The sequence below is a fragment of the Pimephales promelas genome, chromosome 9 (assembly GCF_988280905.1).
Source record: "Pimephales promelas chromosome 9, fPimPro1.hap1.1, whole genome shotgun sequence".
Lineage (NCBI taxonomy): Eukaryota > Metazoa > Chordata > Actinopteri > Cypriniformes > Leuciscidae > Pimephales > Pimephales promelas.
Window position 1 is genome coordinate 4,266,080 of NC_142777.1, and position 19,246 is coordinate 4,285,325.

Consider the following 19,246-nt stretch of genomic DNA (forward strand, 5'->3'; position numbering starts at 1 on the left):
TTTAAGCCCCATCACCGGTGACATCACTTTCCCACCGTGACACCGCGATGTCTTGACTTTTTTTTTTAAAGTATTCGTTTTTGCTAAAATATTTATTTGAATTAATTAAAAATAATAATTTTCAATTATTTAGTTCTGAAGAGAGCATTATAATTAAAAATGAACTGCGCAACGCGTGCCGTCACGTCACAGATCAGCGAGCATCAGGATTCGAGACGAGAACGAGTCAAATTACAGAAAAGCAAGATAATGGCGGAAGATTTGGTGTCAAAACGCAATGCAAAAGCGCCTGTTTGGCAATATTTTGGCCAATATATATTAATGTTAATAAATGCCAATTTATAGTGTTTTACTTTTTTTTAGAGTGCTGTCATTTATGTAGGCTAAGGTCCTTTTTAAAGTTTTTATTTTATATTCGTCTCTTTTTATTTGGTTTTATCTTATTTAAACTTTGTTTAATTTATTTAGGCCTATTTTGTTTTCTTATTCGTTAATAAACGTTTTATTTTTTTTGGGCCCACAGTTTGCCGATTTTCACTTTTTTCAGCCTATGCATGGGGTTATTTTTATTCGTTCGTTATGCTAATAAAAGTTCTGTCTATATTTTATTCGTTTATTATTCTAATAAAAGTGCTGTCTAAATGAAAGTTTATTGTCAGCGAGTTGTTTTTTTGTCCATTCCAGCAATTGACGCTGAATTGCAATTGACGCTTATTTCGAAAGTGAAAGTATGTCATTTATGTAGGCTAAGGTCCGTTTTGAAGTTTTTATTTTATATTCGTCTCTTTTTAATTGGTTTTATCTCATTTAAACTTTGTGTAATTTATTTAGGCCTATTTTATTTTCTTATTCGTTAATAAACGTTTTATGGTTCTTATTTGTTTGGGCCCACATTTTGCCGATTTTCACTTTTTTCAGCCTATGCATGGGGTTATTTTTATTCGTTCGTTATGCTAATAAAAGTCTATAAATAAAAGTTTTATTATCAGCGAGTTGTTTTTTTTGTCCATTCAAACAATTGACGCTTATTTCGAAAGTGAAAGTATAACGCGCACGCATTTAAAAGCTATTTAACCCCCCCGCCCTGCCCTCCACGGTGACACCGGGATTACCGGTGTTGTCACACGTCGATTAACCGGTGGGAAATTTTCCTCACCGCGGCAACCCTAGCGCTGAGACATGGCGACCGGCGGCGCTGCTGATGTGTGTCTATATATTAAACTCTTAAAAGACTGTTTAAATATGAACCCTGCATGTTCTGCTTGTCTCTGTGAGAATGAACGGCGCAGACGCGCGGTTTCATTTAACGTTACCTCACACACACTGTGCTTGTTTTCAGTCTCTGCTTCCTCACGATATGATGACATGATTCATGATTCAGTTAATCTCTGAGAGTCACTTCATGAGCATTTTACCGTTTCATTTGAGAAAAACGATCGTCATATCATTTCTTTTACTGTCAGACACGCACAGAAACTCAAAGGTCTTCACGGCAACCCGTCAAAATAAAAGTTTGGTTTAACTTAAAGAAATTGACAGAAATAATTACATTAGGCTACTGTACAATAGATTTAACTGCATCTCCATTAATTAAAAATATTACTACTATTAATAATAATGTGTACATAAGGTTGCTTTTTCTTTTGTTTTTTTTATAAGCAATATGTCTAAATATCATCAATTTTTTCGTTTAAACAGGTTGTAGCCTTCAATGCTTTCATAAATGCACCATCATAAATAATAAAGTCATTGAATTTAATATATTTATTTATATTTACAAATAAAATTATATAAATATATATATAAAAAATTGGAAAAATAGTTAAAACTGATTTTACTGTGGTACCGAAATTGGTAGCGAGAACCGTAACATTTTAATGGTATCGGTACCGACTACTGGAATTTTGGTACCGTGACATCCCTAGTCTCGAATAGAACATAGACGTGACTTCGATTGTTCGATTCATACAGACACTATTGTTTGTCACTAAGCCCTTTTTGAGAATCATATCATACCATTGAGGAAGTGTTGTTGTCAGTCCCAAAAGTGGCCAGTTTATTTGAGTCCCTCGACTTTAAATGGACTAAAAATGTAGAGAATATTACTAATTTCATCTTCATTTCTATTCTGGAAAGGAACAAAAAGGAGAGTAAAAGATGACAGAATTGTAATTTTTAGGTCAACTATGACTTTATATGAGATTAATGCATTTTTTACAAATGGAAAAAGTTCACAAATCGCAGGTTTGCAGCACTCAGCAGGTTCTTGATCATTTGGGATTACATTTTTGGAGACGAGCTTTTTTACATGCATGTTTTCAAACCAGTGCTTAAGCTGTCGACGTGTGTGCGGTCACGTAAACGTGTTAATCCACTTTCCTTTATCGGAGTACTGACAACACAGACAACACATTTTTGCTCATTACCCCAATTTCGCCCTGCCAGTAAACCTCATTCTGTCCAAACAAAATGAGGAGTAATAAGTACGTAGAAGTTTCCCACTGACATTTTGGAGTTTTTAATGGATTGTCTAACATCACAACTCAGAAAATAAATGGAGCACTAGGAGTCAGACTCTCAGATGATTATTTGTTGTTGATGTGTTCCTGGGCAATTAGGTTTTTATTTATTTATTTTTTCATTAGCTGGTTATTGGTTTGCATCTAAACCAGTGAAACATTATTCCATGCTTCATATTTCAAGTTTTTTTAGGTTATCACTGTAATGTAACTTCTATAGCCACTTCTCATGCATGTACGCTCAATTTTTATTACGGTGTCTTACAAGTTAACAGCTTTGGCGCATAAAAGTCTCACTAGACTAGAATACAGCGCTCTAAATCACTTTATAAATCTCTTAGTATATGTATTAGTGTTGTATTGTACTGCAAATTAATATCACTTACTTATGCTAGGGTGACCAACTGTCCTGTTTTCCCAGGACATGGGAACAATTTTCTATCCATACAGAGGAGGCATAACCTACTTTAAATGTATTGAATTAATAAGGTAAATAATGAGTAAACTTTGAGTATCATTTGAGTTGGCCCATGTGTTTGCTGGGCCGAGTGTCCTGGTTTTTGGTAATCAAAATATGGGCCCCCTAACATATGTTGTTCAGTAAGACAGATTTGAGTTAATAAGTTGATAATCAGTGAAATGTGCTGTCAGAAAGACTTCAAGACCTTTATCTTATTTCCGAACAGCTGTTGCTCTGTTTCTCAGATCTTCTGCCCTTCATCCTCATCTGTTTTGTGTTCAAGAGCACATATATTTTGTGGCAAGCTTTGTTTTCTGTCATTGGTGTCTGTGCTTGTGGATTTAATGTCGCTTTAAGCCAGTGTGCATGCATAATGAGATCTCCACCCACTCCAAATCCGTTACACTAGCACCTATTTCTCTCGAAACACACTCGCTGACAGCACTATGCACGTCTTTTTAAAGCATCCACGCTCGTGAAACAATCCTGCTTTTCGCTTGCTCTGATAATTGGCACAGGAGTCTTAGCTGAGTTTGATGAGCTGTAATGAAATGTTCTGAATGTCATGGCAGTCCTGGAGAGCTGTCCGTTATGTTTTCATAAAAGCAATGAGATTATCATTGTAATGCTAACAAGATGCACCATCTATCTCCTTAACACCACAGTAGACAGATTTGTTTAGTATTATCATTGACGATATACCATATGCTGTGCTAATATTTTGACTAAAGGCACGTTTTTGAATCCATTCAGCCGATTTTCTGATATTTAGAAGAATATCAGTCACCAGACAGTTTCTGGTCTCATTGACTTCAAGTCAATGAGACCAGAAACTGTCTGTATACTGATATTCTTCTAAATATCAGAAAATCGGCTGAATGGATTCAAAAACGGTAAAACTCGACTGTTTAACTCTGGGGGAGTTGTAAAATGAGCCTATTTCCAAAACAAAGACAGTAACTTTGTCTATTTTTGTTTTGATGAAAATCAAGCTGTAGTACGTCTTTGAGCTACACATAGTTTTTAAATGAACAATTTGAGATACATTTTTTGGGCCTTATTTCAGAAACTTTCATATTTTTAGTTTTTTCAATAACCACACAAACAATATTCTCTAAAAAATACAAACATGTACATACATGTTGCTCACATATTATGGTTGCCCTGTTTGTGCTAAATATAGTGTAATTTCACCTGTGCCATTAATATGTTTATAAGAAACTTAAAAAAAGCACAAATGTCAGGACAGGTCAGAACATCTGAAGGACCCCAAATACACCGTGGTCCCCAGGGGGTTAAAGATCTACACAAAGGCCATAGCATTGAAAATAGATGCATGTATATTGACATTTTTCACACTTTATATGCTTCTATTTCAGATCACTTTATGATTATCTAATCAAAATATGTATTTCAGTGACAATCCGATGTATTTCCAGTTTGTTTGTTTCTGTCAGCTGCTTGAACTTATCAATTAGCTTTAAATGACCAGCTGGATGTAAGCTAATGCAAACAGACGGCATCAATCGTGACATTACATACAGTATGTAGGTTGGACTTGCGTGTATTGTATACTGTTTTAACTGCTTGAGGTAGTAATTCCAGCCTCGATGGAAACATACTTCTGTTCTTTCTCTACTAATGCAGCATCTAGTCAACAAAGTAATTACGGTACTTTATAATGATATGAAAGCAAGTACTGTGGTGTTCTGGATACACACAATTTCATTCTGTTGTAAATCCGCATCTGAACTGAAGAGAGTGTGAGTGCGAGGCCTTGATTTTGGGTCATTACTTCCTGCTCACGACTGTGCATGTCCGGTCCCGAAATCGCTTCTGCGCAAACTCGCGTTCCAAAATGTCAGCGCCATGTCGGGACACTCGCGCGGCTTCACTTCTGACCAATGGAAGAGAGCGAAGGGGTGTCGTCCATCTTTTTTACAGTCTATGGTCAAAACAAACTCCACGAGGTGTCAGTGATAGTTTTATTTCGCCTCTAGAGGGCGCTCTCGTACTGTATAATCACAGCGCACCCAGCAGCCAGGTTTCCATCCAAGGGTTTTTTTTTTTGCGAAAAAAGATTTAGCTCATCAAAATGTTTACCGATATAGCTGATGGAAACGGCAATTATCGATATTTTTTTTTTTTGCAAATGTCGACAATTTAGCGAATAAATTCTATGTCGATACTTTAAATGCCGCGAAAAACTAGTTTGGAAAAACTTTTTGTGAAGGAAATGGGCTTTAAATGAATATAAATGTGGTGTCATGATATTTTCATTACGTGGAAGGTGCAGTCGTTACAACAAAAAAACCGGACTCGGAGCGATATTCATGGACAGATGACGGAAAACGGCAAAGGAATGCTACCACATTTCTAGGGCTGTCAACTTTAGTCGTTTAGTCGACTAATCGGTCGATGCCGTCTTGGTCGACTGACATTCTTATTGGTCGACCAGTTGCATTTTTTTTTTTACCAATAGAAAGAATTTTTCAATGATTTACTCCTTGATATTTATTCCTTTATAAGCAGTTATTTATTACTGTATTCTAAATATAATTAGCCTATGTTTTGTCCCCAACTTTAAAATGCTTTAAGTTAGGCTATTTTTGTAACTGCGCCACAGTTTAGCGCACACACATAATACACTCGGGAACCGCACCTGTGGTTGGCTGCGCTGCTGCTCGCGCTCGGTAAGGGATGCTGTATTCATTCAGTTAGAACGCTGCTTGTTTTGGCTTTATTAGTCGACAAAATGTCCAGGAAATCGAAATCTTTTGTCTGGCTGCATTTTAAAACAAAGACAGCAAGACTGTGGAGGGAGGCGATCGCGTTGCTCCATTATGAGCGCGCAAGTCGCGCGCCTACGTTTGAAATCGAACTTGAGCGCGCAAAAGACGTGAGCAGCCTTTTAACGGCTATATCATGCTGACTCAATAGATTGTGTTTTCTTAATGTTTTTGCTTTTATTTGTACACTTGACGCATTTGAAAATAGCCTAAATAATGCAAAAAAACGAAAATAAACCTATACGCGGTACAGCCTATTATTAGGATTGTTTTAGTTATTTGGGTTTTTTGTGTGTTGTTTAAAAGCCTTGATCGTCAGGACGCAAGTTAACCCATAGCTTTGAAAGTAAAGAAGAATATAAAGCCTGTATAAACGAGAGCTTTTGTTGGGATTTGTGGCATAGCAGTTATATTTTTTGCAGCGTGTGGTCAGGTGCGCGATTGTGACTGTTACTATAGACCTAGGACAGAGCTCTTCACTTTTTGCAGTTAAAAAATCACTTAATTTTCAAAGAATTGTATTATTATTATAGTTTTATTTATTTGTGATGTTTTTCGTTGTTGTTTTATAAATGCTCTCTGACAATTGTTTAAAAAATGTTTAATCAAAACATCACTTTTTTTTTTTTTTAGTTGACTAATCGTTGCGCAGGACTCGACTTTGGTCGACTAAGGATTTCTTTGGTTGAATACAGCCCTACACATTTCAGGAGTTGCAACGAAGAATGGCTATTATTGGCTACACTGAGCCATGGCATATTCTTTGCAGCAAATGGAAGGGACTTCTGGAAAAGCTTCTGTAAAGTGTCTCTCCACATTTTCCTCCCAGAACACCTTATTGCGTGGTCTCTCCCAGACCCTTGGGCTTTGTGTTGATCTGGTGTCGTGGTTCTGACGAGACGGAGCTTGAATGTCACGGCCGAGCGCCACTAGCCTATTTTAGTAATAGCTTGACAATTTAATTTACATTTTATATAAATGTAGGCCTACATATTCTTTATACTTTTTTAATGGGAATTCCTTGGTAAAATATTTTATGTTTTATTTGACCTTTTCACGGACCACCTGCAGTACCCTCACAGAACACTAGTGATCACTCACGGACCACAGTTTGGGAATCGCAGAGGATTGTACATTTATAATTGTGTTTCGGTCGGATGCTTTCTATTTTCTCATCGAAGTAATTCATAAAATCATTACTTCTAAACTGTAACAGAATATTTTGCTCTGTTGATGTCTGTAAGCAGTGCTCAGTTGTTTTTCTTGGTTGCTCTGGTGCTCTTCATAATCCTGTCTCTGTCCTCCTCATAAACAACAGTCGCTGTTGATCGCCACATTTCAGAGCTAATTAATTGTGGCGCACTTGTATTTCAGAGCCACACACTCTCTGCGCATCTGTCTGCACTCTCGCTGCTGAAGAGTCAGGTGTTTGAGCCACTCAGCCTCATCTTTGAGCCCGTGAAGGCATTAGCCTGTGGTTTACTCAGCTGCTGATATTTGGAGAGATGCTGTGGTAGCTTTAATGACATCTGGAGATGTGATTGAGGCATCAGCAGCATGTGTGCTGTTACACGCTTGATTTGACATCCCAGAGGCATGAGAACTGCTTAGAAGATGACAGGCACTTTTATTTTTTTATTTATTGGTTTTGTTGGATAGAAATCATGTTTGTAAATGTCATAGTATATCAATATAATCATATACCATGGTTATCATACTATATTAGCATGAAAAATGCCAACATGCCATGGTTATTATCATTTGATGGCACCACTGCATCTTTTTTTTGTAATGTAGATATGAAAATCATGTTTTTCCCCATTATTGTTGAATCACGGAAGATGCACCAGATATTTTTGCCAAGAGATTTCTGTTTATTATTTAATATCCATGTATGAGAGAAAGAGGCATAGAAGAATAAGGCTATAGGTGAGTGTAGTGTAGCCATTGTAGCCGTCATGCCTTTGTTTCTCTGAGGTGGTACAGTAAGGATTGAGCTTATATAAAGCACTTCCTTGTAGTGTTGTCACGGTACCAAAATTTCAGTATTCGGTACCAATACCAGTTAAAATTCACGGTTCTCGGTACCAATTTCGGTACCAAAGCTTAGTTTAAATTTACATATATTTAAGTGTTTATCACGGTTACAAATATGGAAACTGTACATTTGTATTATAAACACTTTAGAAAAAGATTAGATAAAATGACCTAAAATAAACAATAGTATACACTAACACAATTTTAAAGTTGTTTGTAAAGTTTTAATCCATTATTTTTTTTAATGCACAATGAATTAAGTGAACAAACATGAACAATCAGGTGTTTGTTATAAATAACATTTTCAAACATTAATTAATGTTGTAAAAATATATTGTTCACTCAATGTGTTGATAACTAAGTCATGTTGATGAATGGTATCTTTGTAGCATTACCATAAAACATGTTTTATTTGACTTGACTGTCCTTTTATTTAATCTAAAACTGCATTCATATTTAATTTTTAAAAGTCTTTTTAAACCTGCTGAGTTATAAAGGCAAGAACACGCCTAGAACTGGCACTGACATTAAATGACAATACTAATACCAGTAGTACTCTGGTGTCGGGTGGATACTACTGTGCTCATGTACTCGTAAAACTACCCCGAAAGCACTTTAGAGGCCGTTCACATGTCGCGCGTGTTTTTTAATTATATTTTTGCGCGTGCTTATTCTTTCCAAAGCGCTTGCTCTCACACGGCGTCTGTCGTTGCTATGCAACGCCAACAAGTTTTTATTATGAGCGCGCTTGAATCGCGCCTATATTTGAAATTGCGAATTTGCATGTAATCGGCCTCTTATGGCAACGTGACATTAGCCTAATCCAAAATATTTCCATATGTGGCTCTTTCCTCCTTTCGTTTCAACAAGTGGATTCAGAGAGAGAGAGCCATATCAGCGTTATAAAGAGGACGGAACTGTGCACGTTTCAGACATCGCGTCTAGAACAGAACTGGATTAACCTGGTACTCGGTACCTAGAAAAGCTGGTACCGTAACTTTTTTTTTTTTTTAGTACCGACTTGGTACCGAAGTACCGAGTTTTTTGACAACACTACTTCCTTGTAAAATAGAAAAACATGTTGCTTATGTTTAAAAATGGAATGTAAACATCATGTATATACTAGAGCCCGACCGATAAAGGATTTTGAAGGCCGATACAAATATGTTTGGGTTTTAAAATCCGATATTCCGATATCGGACGATATTTTATTTATTTATTTTAAACTAGACATGATTTTAAGAGAACTGATGGGGATGTTCTTTTAATTGTTATCCAAGCAATGTATGTATCGTGACCAACTCAACGAGTGTTGCCAACAGGGATGTGTAGAGTGCCCTCTGGTGGACAAACTACACAACTCCAACACTCAGGACATGGTTCAAGCTTGTTTCGTCCGTTTTTATTTTATTTTTGAAATATTTATTTATTGGCCATTATAACTGCCAATACCGATAGTTTGGAAAATGCCTAATATCTGCCGATAATATCGGCCTGCCGTTATATCGGTCTGGCTCTAGTATATACATGGTACAATCCCATATCAATATTAAGAAACTATCCCTTGGTGTATACATTCATGGGACATATGCATCAGTTGAAAATCATTAATTTCCTTGTAAAGAATATGCCAACTTGTCCACATTTGCTGTATCATCATCAGTGGATCATCTCTGCTTCGTTGCGCACACACCTCTTCGCAAAATATATAACTCATCCCATATCTCTTGTCAGCACACATGCACAACATACTCTGATTTCACAAAATACATTATGAAATTAATATGAAAATGAATAAAGAAAAAGGTCCCACTTTATATTAAGTGGCTTTAAGCACTATGCACTTACATAGAAAAATAAGTACAATGTACTTATAATGTTCAGGTTTACGGGTAAGGTTAGGCTCATGTGTGGTGGGTGGTAGGTTTAAAGGTAAAGGAGCAGCAGTGTAATTAAAAATGTAATTACATAAATTAATTACATGTTGGTATTTTCAAAATATAAGTACAATGTAAAAACATGTATGTACACAATATTGTATCAAATGATTAATTTCAATGTAAGTACATAGTACTTAAAGCCTACCAAGAAAAATAATACAAAGAAATAATAATTTTTAGTCTTCAAATGGGCTTTGTATTCGTTGAATGTGATTCCAGTCAGTTATACAACATCAAGTAAAACTCAAAGTGATGGATTTGCTCTGAGAGAATGTCTTTTATTTGACTCGTTGTTGAAACAAGGTCATTGTCCTGACCTTTCTTTAGTAGCAGTTCTGTTGTGCTCTTTTCCCAAGGTCTTTTTCTGTTTCTCTCTTTCAGTATTTCAACAATGAGAAGTATGAGGCTGAGCGGTACGATGCTTTTCTGAAGGTGTACGAGTCGTCCTCTCTGAAGACGACCACTACTCTGGCCCTGCTCAACTTCGGTCAGAGCGCCATCTTCACCGTCGGCCTCACCACGATCATGGTGCTGGCAAGCAAAGGCATAATGGCAGGTGAACATCAGTGATGTCACATTTGTATTACTAGATACACAAAATAGCTTTAGGGCTGTACTGAAGACTTTTACATTAATGGGTTCAACTTCTAGACTCTTGTAGGTTTTTTTTGTTAGTACTTTATCAACATGCAGTTGCACGGTGATAAAATGAGAGCTGAATGTTTCCAAGCCAGCCAACAGAGGGTGTGCGTGTGACATCACGGCCACCGAGTGGCATTAATGCTGTGAAAAACACACAAAATGGGAAAGAGCTTTGAGACTGTCTGTACAAATAGATCTGAAAATAAATCTGAGGAATATTTTTACAGACTGTCGAAAGCTACAGAACAAAGAAACAAATGGATTCGCTGCATTTCACAGAGACAACTGGATACAGCCAGCGAAACATGGGTTTACAGTTATAATTCTGTCAAATATTGATTTGGGAGTAAAATCATACCCTATATATTGTATTGGCAACTCATCAATTAAATATTTTTACAGTCGTATAGTCTGCATAATTAATGTTTTTACAAATGAACAGTGACAAAAAACATACAAGTTTTAGGGCTGGACAATATGATATATGATATATATATATATATATATATATATATATATATATGTGTGTGTGTGTGTGTGTGTGTGTGTGTGTGTGTGTGTGTATATATATGTGTGTGTATATATATATGTGTGTGTGTGTGTGTGTGTATATATATATATATATATATATATATATATATATATACGTATATATAAATATGTATGTAAATATGTGCATGTGTATATAATTGTGTGTGTAATATATATATATATATATACAGACCAGAATTAATCATACCCCTGGTAAATATGATAAAATGGCAGAAAAAATAAATCCGCATTGTTTTTACTTTTGTTCTTTCATTCAAAAAAATTGGCAAAATCCTAACCTTTCGTTTAAGTGAAAGAATTGAAAGTGGGGGGGAAATCACATTGTAAAATAAATGTTTTTCTCCAAAACACGTTTGCCACAATTATTCATACCCTTTTATTAAATACCTTTTTGCAATCTCCTTTTGCCAAGATAACTGCTCTGAGATTTCTGATGAGTTTGGAGAACACCTGACCTGAGATCAGAGACCATTTCTCCATACAGACTCTCTCCAGATCCTTCAGATTCCCAGATCCATGTTGGTGCTTCTTCTCTTCAGTTCAGACCACTCATTTTTTATATGGTTCAGGTCAGGGTCTGGGACGGTCATGGCAGAAGCTTCATTTTGTGCTTAGTGATTGATTTTGATGTTTGTTTTGGATCGTTGTCCTTATGGAAGATCCAACCAAGGCCCATTATAAGATCTCTAGCAGAAGGCGTCAGGTTTTGATTTTTTTTATCTGTTGATATTTGATAGAATCCACAATGCCATGTATCTGAATAAGAAGTCCAGGACCTCCTGCAGAAAAATAGGCCCCCAACGTTAAAGATCCAAAGGTATATTAAATTGTACACATGGGGTACTTTTTATCCTCATGTCCGTGCTTACTGCCAAAAAGCTCTTTTTTTAGTCTCATCTGACCACAGAAGCCTGTGCCGTTTGAGGATCCAGTCGTGTCTGACCACTGAATATGCTGGAGTTTGTTTTTGGTGAAGCAAGGAGGATTTTTCTTGAAACCCTCTCAAACAACATGTGTTGATGCAGGGGTTGTTTGATAATTTTTTTTAGGCTATCTGACCCCCAAGACTCAACTAATCTCTGCAATTCTCCATCTGGGATATTTGAAGAGTCTTTGGCCACTCAAACTTTCATCCTCATCGTCCATTAAGAAAATATAGACACACATCCTCTTCCTGGCAAAATCGTAACATCTTTAGTTGATTATAACTTCTTAATTATTGCCCTCATGGTCAAAATGGTCAATTTTCAATTCTTTAGCTATTTTTCTTACATCTACTTTCTATTTTATGAAGCTCAACAATCGTTTGATGCACATCAGAACCATGTTCTTTGGTTTTATTCATTGTGATGGATGATTCAGGGAATTTCGCCTTTGAGCTTCCTCATATTTAAACTCCTGTGAAACAAGAAGTCATGACTGGACAATTTCATGTTCCTAGTCACCCTAGTGTGCTAAAAAAAAGGTAAATATTAATGGGAATGTACTTCATAGACTTTTTATTCATAAAAAAAATTCTAGGGGTATGAATATTTGTGGCAAACGTGTTTTGGAGAAAAACGTTTATTTTATAATGTGATTTTCCCCCCACTTTCAATTCTTTTACTTAAACGAAAGGTTAGAATTGTGCCTTTTTTTTAATGAAAGATCAAAAGGATAAATGATGCAGATTTATTTTTTACAGCCATTTTATATCATATTTACCAGGGGTATGATTAATTCTGTTCACGACTGTACATATATAAACATTGATATAAGTTATCACTTGGATTTCACATGGAGACCACTAATATCAATGTTTGATGCATGTCAATATCCACGGATCACTGGATCTTTAGTAAGTTGTAAGGAACACTTATATCGAGTCCAACCTTCAGTTTAAACTGATAATCATTTGATTTACTGGCGTTTTCGCAGTTTCCCGTGTTAAACGAGTCACGCAGCCCCGTCGGGTGAATGACGTCAATGCACGCCCTCTATAAAAGCAGGTGTAAAAGTGTTTGTGTAAACAGTGTGTAATGGGTACTCTGGCTTCTTTCTGCTGTAGGGACCATGACTGTGGGTGATCTAGTGATGGTGAACGGGCTGCTCTTCCAGCTCTCGCTGCCACTCAACTTCCTGGGCACCGTGTACAGAGAGACCAGACAGGCCCTCATCGACATGAACACGCTCTTCACGCTGCTCAACGTGGACACTAAAATAAAGGTGTGCTGCAGTGCTTTCAATGCAGAGTTATTTTAATGTGAAAGGAATACTCTGTGAATGGTGCCGTTCTAAAATGTCAGAGCTTTTTAAAATACCACGACAAAAGCTTTCTTTTATATTTTACCATTACAAATTGAAGCGTTCATCCTAGTATTTGTGTTGATTTTGAATGTTTCCTGTCTTTCATGGCATTAGTGGGGGAGGTTGATGAATCTCATTCTTCGTTTGGCTAATTTCGAATGCAGCCTGTAATTAATCTGTCCGATTGTTCGCCGCGATCAGTAATGGTTTTCACCGTATGGCCGCACTGCCCATCAAGCCATTATTGCGAGACCCTAATATCTGTGTGTAAAATTAGAGCAAATGTGCCGTGTTCTATTGTTTTGACGTCGCCATTACAATCGATTGTCGTCGAAACCCCTGTTTCAAGCCTCAAAACGTAAACTTCAGACTGCTGAACGTGTTTGCTTTCTTTGCTTGAACCTCTGTGTCCTGAAGGAGAAAGACCTGGCCCTGCCGCTGCTCGTTGCTCCCCAGGAAGCCACCATCAGGTTCGAGGATGTGTATTTTGAGTACTTGGAGGGACAAAAGGTGCTTGACGGGGTTTCCTTTGAAGTCCCTGCTGGGAAAAAGGTGGCCATTGTCGGTGGCAGTGGATCTGGGTAAGTGCTCCGGGAAAGATTTACTTGCTTTATATTACCTCCAGCTTTCACTGAACTTCTGATCTTTGCACAATAGGGACAAATTGCAGCCCTATTACTTAGAAATACAACAATAAAAGGCAAGAGTTATGAGAACTATTAGATAAGTTTGATTATTTCCGTCTAAAACTGCGATATGATTGAAATGTCATCATTTCAAGGCTTTTTGCAGCATAGCAGGAAGTCGAGTATATAATCTCATACAATTTGTCGTCAGCATTTGTCAAGCTTAACCCTGTTACTAAAGTTTTGAGAAAAAACTAAGCAATTTGTTTTTATTTAACCCATTGGGGACTAAGCCCTTTTTGGTCTGTTTTCTCTATTTTTACATTTGGGCTTATAATTGAGATGGATGTAATGGAGATGAAACACTATGTGTTTGGTGTCTATGGATTCAGAAGACCCTAAGCTAACATAAGCATGCATGTAATGTGTTTATAAAGGAAGTATGAGTGAAAAATGTACAATAAACTAGAGAATTTCAAAAATGGAAATTCGATTTTTGTCATTTATTTCTGAAAATCACACAATAGTGAGCAGTTTTTGAACAAAAAATATATTTGTCAAAGCCTTTGCTTGACAGACATGTGTAATTGTTAAATAAAATGTGTAAAGAACAATTAAAATCTAACTTTATTTACAAATAGTCCCAGGCGTTTTTCTTAGGAATGCTTAAGCAATGCTTTCTCCTCGTCACTCTCCAGTAATTGTACCTGTTCCACCGTAAATGAAAGTCCTGTTGATAAAAATGATTTTTTTGACAAATGAAAAGTCCTGTTTTGTACGCAGTTCTTGCAGAGTGTCTTAAAGGAGTAGTTCACTTTAAAAAAAAAAATACTTTGCTGATCATTTACTCACCCCCATTTCATCCAAGATGTCCATGTCTTTCTTTCTTCAGTCGAAAAGAAATTAAGGTTTTTGTTGAAAACATTCCAGGATTTTTCTCCATATAATGGACTTCAATGGGAACCAAACGGTTCAAGGTCCAAACGACAGTTTCAGTGCAGCTTCAAAGGGCTTTAAACGACACCAGACGATGAATAAGGGTCTTATCAGGCGAAACGATCGCTCATTTAATAAATAAATAACAAAGTTTAAGTTTTATAAGCTCAAATGCTCGCCTTGCTCTGTTCTGTGATGCGCGTTCGTGACTCTCCTGTTCAAACACGTTCATCAAAATGAAAAAATCTTTTTCAAGTCATTTGATCCATAGATATCTATATAAAGGCTATATATCTCGTCCGCGCTGCTGGCCAATGAAGGTCGACTTCAGCACCTGGCAGCCATCTTGTCACAGGCAGCTCGCTCACTTTTTAAATCACCGTAACTTGCTCAATTTTCTACCGATTTTAAAACGGTCTGGTTTGTTATAAACGGCAGAGATGTAGTTATGATACTGCATACTTATGAATAATAAGTGTTTAATTAAATAATCATCCAGAATCATAGCCACGTTAATAACCCATAGCCCGTTTGTAAATCCGTCAAGATTTCAACGAGATAAGAGTATTTCTTACATCAGATACCCCAGAGCCTGCCAGAAATCCTGTCAGTGACAAGATGGCCGCCGGTGATGACGATAAATACTCCGCCGTGAGAATTCTAGCCTTTATATAGATATCTATGATTTGATCAACGAACAAAATGACTTGAAAAAAAGATTTGTTCATTTTGATGAACGTGTTCGAACAGGAGAGTCACGAATCAACCTTGATGGCCAAATGGCCGATGGTTTCGCTTGATAAGACCCTTATTCACCCTCTAGAATCGTTTAAAGCCCTTTGAACAGTTTGCATTGAAACTCTCATTTGGACCTTGAACCGTTTGGTCCCCATTGAAGTCCATTATATGGAGAAAAATCCTGGAATGTTTACATCAAAAACCTTAATTTCTTTTCGACTGAAGAAAGAAAGACATGGACATCTTGGATGACATGGGGGTGAATAAATTATCAGCAAAGTTTTTTTTTATGGAATGGAACACTATGTGTTTGGTGTCTATGGATTCAGAAGACCCTCAGCTAACATAAGCATGCATGTAATGTGTTTATAAAGGAAGTATGAGTGAAAAATGTACAATATACTAGAGAATTTCAAAAATGGAAATTCGATTTTTGTCATTTATTTCTGAAAATCACACAATAGTGAGCAGTTTTTGAACAAAAAATATATTTGTCAAAGCCTTTGCTTGACAGACATGTGTAATTGTTAAATAAAATGTGTAAAGAACAATTAAAATCTAACTTTATTTACAAATAGTCCCAGGCGTTTTTCTTAGGAATGCTTAAGCAATGCTTTCTCCTCGTCACTCTCCAGTAATTGTACCTGTTCCACCGTAAATGAAAGTCCTGTTGATAAAAATGATTTTTTTGACAAATGAAAAGTCCTGTTTTGTACGCAGTTCTTGCAAAGTGTCTTAAAGGAGTAGTTCACTTTAAAAAAAAATACTTTGCTGATCATTTACTCACCCCCATGTCATCCAAGATGTCCATGTCTTTCTTTCTTCAGTCGAAAAGAAATTAAGGTTTTTGTTGAAAACATTCCAGGATTTTTCTCCATATAATGGACTTCAATGGGAACCAAACGGTTCAAGGTCCAAACGACAGTTTCAGTGCAGCTTCAAAGGGCTTTAAACGACACCAGACGATGAATAAGGGTCTTATCAGGTGAAACGATCGCTCATTTAATAAATAAATAACAAAGTTTAAGTTTTATAAGCTCAAATGCTCGCCTTGCTCTGTTCTGTGATGCGCGTTCGTGACTCTCCTGTTCAAACACGTTCATCAAAATGAAAAAATCTTTTTCAAGTCATTTGATCCATAGATATCTATATAAAGGCTATATATCTCGTAGGGATGGGACGATAACCGGTTTCACTATAAACCGTGATAAAATGTACCGACGGTTAGTATTATCGTTTAAAATTTAATTATCATTAAAACCGTGTTTGATTATCGCGATTTTAATAACTCACTGAATCCTGTCGGCCAGTCTGACACAGGCGCGCAGCACGCAATATTTTTTCAATTACTATTCGAGAAGGAATGGCGGAAGGCAGTGATATGCTCAGGAGGTTTTTCAGCCTTTTAAAAGGACCAAATCTGAGGTGTGGTCATATTTTGGGTTTTACAAAAGTCCTGAGGGAAACTTGATCGAGGATGGTCACCCTGTCTGCCGAACAAAAAGTCACTGCAATAGAAACACTTCAAATCTGCCGAGTCGTCTTGTGTGATCATCACCCGAACGCAAGGCAAGTTAACTTTGACCTTAATACCAAAACTACGTCTGGGAAACAACTGGGCACGAAATGTTGTTTTGAGTTGAAACATTTTATGTCACTCACTTGAAATAGACGTGAAGCTTCCGCGAAGAAAAGTTCGTAGCAAGTGGATTTGAGCCAAAGACGAACGAACAACTTCAAACAAGACTAAGAGTGATATTTTAAGGGATAGTAAAGTATAGATACAAGACGGCAAGTTGTATTTGAATGAAACAAGAGCGTGCGTCCGTTGTGATATGGATGTGCGCTGTGTAATAATGCGTTGCTATTGACGACGGGCATTATAAAGAAGCAAATGCCATGGAATAGAATCTTGCTTAAAAAAACTGCATAGAGAGGCTTGTTTTATTTGTTGTTTGTTGATTTTCAATTATAAAACTTGTTGAAATGTTTTCAGTGTGAGCATCAGTTCTTTTTGAGCACTTTCATAAATTTTTAACAAAACCGTGATAATATTGATAATCACGATTATTTTGGACACTATAATCGTGATATGAAATTTTCATACCGTCCCATCCCTAATATCTCGTCCGCGCTGCTGGCCAATGGAGGTCGACTTCAGCACCTGGCAGCCATCTTGTCACAGGCAGCTCGCTCACTTTTTAAATCACCGTAACTTGCTCAATTTTCTACCGATTTTAAAACGGTCTGGTTTGTTATAAACGGCAGAGATGTAGTTATGATACTGCATACTTATGAATAATAAGTGTTTAATTAAATAATCATCCAGAATCATAGCCACGTTAATAACCCATAGCCCGTTTGTAAATCCGTCAAGATTTCAACGAGATAAGAGTATTTCTTACATCAGATACCCCAGAGCCTGCCAGAAATCCTGTCAGTGACAAGATGGCCGCTGGTGATGACGATAAATACTCCGCCGTGAGAATTCTAGCCTTTATATAGATATCTATGATTTGATCAACGAACAAAATGACTTGAAAAAAAGATTTGTTCATTTTGATGAACGTGTTCGAACAGGAGAGTCACGAATCAACCTTGATGGCCAAATGGCCAATGGTTTCGCTTGATAAGACCCTTATTCACCCTCTAGAATCGTTTAAAGCCCTTTGAACAGTTTGCACTGAAACTCTCATTTGGACCTTGAACCGTTTGGTCCCCATTGAAGTCCATTATATGGAGAAAAATGATGGAATTTTTTAATCAAAAACCTTAATTTCTTTTCGACTGAAGAAAGAAAGACATGGACATCTTGGATGATGGGGGTGAGTAAATTATCAGCAAAGTTTTTTTTAAAAGTGAACTACTCCTTTAATGTTGGTCACAGTTTAGACATTGCTTAACAAATGTTTTTAATTTTTTCCAGGAAGAGCACAATTGTCAGACTGCTCTTTCGTTTCTACGAGCCACAGCAGGGCAACATCTACATCGCAGGCCAGAACATCCGTGATGTTAGTTTGGACAGCTTGAGGAAATCTGTGGGTGTCATACCGCAGGTGAGGGTTCGTCATTCACAACGCCAGCGGTAAAGCCACATGATCCCATTCATTATAACGGAGAGATGAAGATTCCCGCCGACAGGATATAGGCGTGTCCAACGATGTGACACAGTTGAGATATATTTAACTTTATGCAAATGAAGTGCGAATCATCACAGATAAACCTCACTGTTTCTCATTCACCTTTAATATTGAAATGAGTCTCTTGAATGATTGAAATGCAAATACATTTAAGTCACTTGTCGCCACCCATTGGAATAACGATGTAATCTTATTCATTTGATGCGTCAATTAACTTGCAAAAGGTGATGTGCTATATTTCGATCACTAAATCAGTGTTTATATCCGATCTATAAACTTTTATGATTGATTCTGTGGTTGAAGGGACCGTTTGTGAAGCCGTTTCATGCATGACGACTGCTTTCTCTGGTTCAGTGACGGATTTGAATGTTCGCTATGATTTGGACTTGTCAAAGGTTTGTAGACAGACGAATCATTGTCGTTTAGGAATAGGATCGCGTGTGTCTTTGGATCGCGATCGGGATCTTTTAACGATTAATCGTGCAGCTCCGTCCATGAATGTCATTCTCAAACATAACTAGGCATTACTGGAAGTGTAAATGGCTAAAGAACTATCAGATGTAATTATAACCCCCTCAAAA

The 19,246-nt window shown here is 36.9% G+C and overlaps 1 protein-coding gene across 1 annotated transcript in view; it reads left to right on the top strand.

Annotated features, from left to right (window-relative positions):
• abcb7 (ATP binding cassette subfamily B member 7) overlaps positions 1 to 19,246 on the top strand; it is a 79,742-nt gene that overhangs the window by 40,367 nt on the left and 20,129 nt on the right. The window contains exons 9-12 of the mRNA XM_039694181.2: positions 10,127 to 10,301; positions 12,987 to 13,144; positions 13,643 to 13,806; positions 18,452 to 18,581. Coding sequence (XP_039550115.2) covers positions 10,127 to 10,301; positions 12,987 to 13,144; positions 13,643 to 13,806; positions 18,452 to 18,581 — 627 coding nt within the window. The remainder of the gene's footprint in view (positions 1 to 10,126; positions 10,302 to 12,986; positions 13,145 to 13,642; positions 13,807 to 18,451; positions 18,582 to 19,246) is intronic.